A 4,090-nucleotide genomic window follows, 5' to 3' on the forward strand; every position below is an offset into this window, starting at 1 on the left:
CACACAAACTCAATCTCGTTATAAAGCTATACTCCGTATCTACACGATGCAAAAATTTACACTCCAAACGATGGATCCGGTCGAGCGATATTCGATCGGAAATCGAGAGGAGAAGCACACTCTGGAGGTCTGGAGGCTGGTTCGCGAGCCGGGGAGGGCCAACCAGGGGGGAAGCAATCCGCGGCATCGGATGGGGCGCGTGGAGGACCGTTGGATGGGAGCGGATCGGGCGGGCCAGGTTCGATGACGGCCGCTTAGGGGGGCGATCCGCGGCAACGCCCTCTCGACCAATCAGCGCTCGCCATTCGGCCCTGCCCGTCTTCCCGACGTCTCCCACTATTTAACCACCGCTTGCTCCGCCACGACCTCCTCACCTACCACCGCGCCTCAGCTCACGCATCTCTCCCTCAGCTCCGGCAAGCAACACCAGCTCTCCTCTCCCCTCGCTTCCCTGCTGCAATGTCGACCGACGTGGCCGCCGATGTCCCGGCCCCTGAGGTGGAGGTGACCGCCGACCCCGTCGTGGAGACCACGGCCGAGGCCGCCGCCGGCGACGCGAAGCCGGCCAAGGAGACCAAGGCCAAGGCGGCCAAGGCCAAGAAGCCCTCCGCCCCGAGGAAGCCCCGCGCTACCCCCGCCCACCCGACCTACGCCGAGGTAAACCCCGAGTCCTTCGCCGAATCTCGCTCCATTCTCGTTGTATCTCGTTCGAATTGCTCTCTGTTCCTTCGTGTTTGTGTTTGATCTGATGGCTCGTTCGTGTTTGCGTTTGTGCAGATGGTTTCGGAGGCCATCACCGCCCTGAAGGAGCGGACGGGGTCGAGCCAGTACGCCATCGCCGAGTTCGTCGAGGACAAGCACAAGGCGCACCTCCCCGGCAACTTCCGCAAGATCCTGTCGGTGCAGCTCAAGAAGCTGGTCGCCTCCGGCAAGCTGACCAAGGTCAAGGCCTCCTACAAGCTGTCGGCCGCCGCGGCCAAGCCCAAGCCGGCGGCAAAGAAGAAGCCCGCGGCGAAGAAGAAGGCGCCAGCCAAGAAGACCGCCACCAAGACCAAGGCCAAGGCGCCCGCCAAGAAGGCCGCCGCCAAGCCCAAGGCCAAGGCCCCAGCGAAAACCAAGGCCGCCGCGAAGCCCAAGGCTGCCGCCAAGCCCAAGGCCAAGGCCCCCGCCAAGACCAAGGCCGCCGCGAAGCCCAAGGCTGCCGCCAAGCCCAAGGCCCGCCCAGCCAAGGCTGCCAAGACCTCGGCCAAGGACGCGCCAGGGAAGAAGGCGCCCGCCGCCGCGGCGCCCAAGAAGCCTGCCGCCAGGAAGGCGCCCACCAAGAGATCCACGCCGGTGAAGAAGGCCGCGCCCGCCAAGAAGGCAGCGCCAGCCAAGAAGGCCCCCGCCGCCAAGAAGGCCAAGAAGTAGACTCCTGCGTGAAGATCCTAGGGCTTGGCGGTAGTTTTCCAGTAGCAGTTTTTCCTGTTCTGTGCTGTTAGTCGAGATGTCCGTGCTGTGTCGAGGGTTCTAGGCTGTAAATTTGAAATCTGGGTTCGGGTGCACCTGTGATCCGGTGCACCCTTGTGTGTGCGTGAGAAACTGTGGCGACGATCGCGTTGTACTAAGCTTATGTATTTGTGTAACTGAATTGGGGTAATTGAATCTTCATTTTAGCAAAATCCTTCTGAAATTTGTCACAGTTTACGTTGATTCCTTTGCCCAAATGTTTGGTACTGCACAATTGAAATTCTAGTGTCCTCTGCACAATTGAAATCTTGTGCTGTCTCGTGGAACATGGAATCTATTTTGAGATCTGAATTTAGAGTTTGTATTTGATGGCAACTGCCGAGCAAATCTCGTCGGGTGTCGATTCAGTCTAGTAGTTGGCTTCATGAGCTGTAAATAAGAAGGCTGTTGTATTCTTCTCTGTACACTGCCAGGTTCAGAATGAAAGGCGGGCTTGAAAAGCTCGAGATCGACGAATGTTTTCAGCTATGGCCGGAGCGCGTTTGGGAACGGCAGCGCGGGCCTTTGGAATGGTCCACAAGCACAGGGGCTGCTGCGCTAGAAGATTCGCAGTACCGTTGGCTCCGGTGACCTGGCAGTCTGGCAGGATGTTTTGGGTGATGCGTGCGGAGTGACTGCAGTGTTACCGTTTCCGAGCCCATCCCTGTGCTACGCATTCTCTCACCAATGTCAGCATGGTGCTGTGAGTGAGCGACAAGAAACTTGCGGCATGTGAATGTGCAGCAAGCGTGTTTTACTCGGGATGTACCACACGAGTGGCTAAACGTGAGAGCATCTCTCGTCGCCCCGGCGCCGAAAAAATCCCCAGTCACGCGCTTCCAGGATGCCGAAATCCGCCGGCTTGACCCATTTTTTACCTGGTGATCCCAGGCCGAACCCAGCGAGGGGGGGGGGGGGGGGGTGTGTGGAGGGCGCTTGGGGGCCCTGGCGGAAGGAAAAACCGCGCCTGGGCCATCAGTGTCAGGTGGAAAAGCATCTTGCACTTTCAGATTGACCCCCTCCCGCGCACATGCCCTACCGCTGCCGTGCCGATCCCGGCGTCGCCTACCCATCCACCGCCGCTAGAAAGGCCATTCCCCTGCCGGAAAAGAGGGTGTTCCGCTGCGGCAGCCTCCATCTCGCTCCTAGGCGAGCTTTCCGGTGCTGTGGCCACACAGGGCGGGAATACCGGCGGCTGCACGCCTACCACGCCTGCCAGGTGTTCGGCGATTTGTGTGCTCGGCGATGGACTTGGACGACGAGGAGGCGTTTGCGGCGCTGTTGGAGGAGGAAGCCGATGCCGACGCCCAGGACGAAGAGCATCTCATGGTCCTCGCCGCTCTGGCCGGCCTGTTCGCGAGCAATGCAAGGCCGTGACGAGGTGGCTCGGCGCCGGGCCGGCTGAAGGCTAAGCAAAGGCATCGACTGGAAGGCTATTGCTTGCTCTACTCCGACTACTTCGCCGATGCTCCACTGCACCGCGAGAAAGTATTTCGGCGCCGTTATCGGATGAGCCGAAAGCGCTTCCTCAGGATTGTGAATTCTATCCGTGAGTTCGACAGCTACTTCAAGTGCAAGAAGGATTACACCAGCACACTTGGATTCACCTCACTCCAGAAGTGCACGACAGCTATGAGGATGCTTGCATACGGAGCTCCCGATGATTCACTCGAAGACTATGGACGCATGGCCGAGTCCACGACCATTGAGTGTTTGTACAAGTTCTGTAGGGCAGTGGTGATAGTGTTTGGACCGCAATACTTGCGATCACCAAATGCTGAAGACACTGCTCGGATCCTAGCACAGAATGCAGCAAGAGGATTTCCTGGGATGCTTGGAAGCATCGACTGCATGCATTGGAAATGGAAAAACTGTCCATTTGCTTGGCAAGGGATGTACAAAAGCGCCAAAGGTGGTTGCAGTGTGGTACTTGAGGCACTGGCCACACACGACCTCTGGATTTGACGCTCCTTCTTTGGTATGCCAGGAACTCACAATGACATCAACGTACTGCAGTGCTCCCCTGTCTTTTCCAAGCTTGTTGAAGGCCATTCTCCTCCAGTGAACTTCGAGGTCAATGGGCGGCACTACAATAAGGGAAACTACCTAGCAGATGGCATCTATCCAAGATGGTCTGCATTTGTGAAGACTATCTCAAACCCTGTGCCAAGAGGCAAGAACTCACACTTTACCAAGTATCAGGAGACTTGCAGGAAGGATGTCGAGCGGGCATTTGGTGTTCTCCAATACCGATTTGCTGTTGTCCGATACCTCGCTCACACTTGGTCGAAAGATTGTGGGGGGTCATGACTTGCTGTGTCATCTTGCACAACATGATCACTGAGAGCGAGCAGGAAGAGCTAGTGTTTGATAGTGAACCATATTACAGGCAGGGTCCCCTTGCCCAAGCTGATCACCAGCTACCGGCAACCTAGAATGCCTTACTCAATATGCGTCAGGTGATCCGAGACTCACAGGTGCATCAACAACTGCAGCAGGATCTGGTGGAGCACCTATGGAGGCTCAAGGGCAACGCCTAGCTCGACGTGTGATGAAATATGAGTTTTTATTTGTTGAACTATATGATTTGTATTGATTTGTT

At 57.1% G+C, this 4,090-nt stretch overlaps 1 protein-coding gene across 1 annotated transcript; it reads left to right on the top strand.

The window, feature by feature from the left end:
- The first annotated feature begins 353 nt into the window (after positions 1-353).
- LOC123113718 (histone H1-like) lies at positions 354-1,661 on the top strand. The gene is made up of 2 exons (XM_044535022.1): positions 354-657; positions 778-1,661. Exons 1-2 carry the CDS (start codon positions 460-462, stop codon positions 1,408-1,410), a joined length of 831 nt encoding a protein of 276 aa, XP_044390957.1. The 5' UTR covers positions 354-459; the 3' UTR covers positions 1,411-1,661.
- Positions 1,662-4,090: the final 2,429 nt, after the last annotated feature.

The sequence above is a fragment of the Triticum aestivum genome, chromosome 5B, assembly GCF_018294505.1.
Source record: "Triticum aestivum cultivar Chinese Spring chromosome 5B, IWGSC CS RefSeq v2.1, whole genome shotgun sequence".
NCBI lineage: Eukaryota > Viridiplantae > Streptophyta > Magnoliopsida > Poales > Poaceae > Triticum > Triticum aestivum.

Excerpts from the sequence above, each read along its gene's own strand:
- LOC123113718 (XM_044535022.1), top strand. The coding sequence starts at position 460 with ATGTCGACCGACGTGGCCGCCGATGTCCCGGCCCCTGAGGTGGAGGTG. Across the intron at positions 658-777 it reads CCCACCCGACCTACGCCGAG|ATGGTTTCGGAGGCCATCAC; the intron begins GTAAACCCCGAG and ends GCGTTTGTGCAG.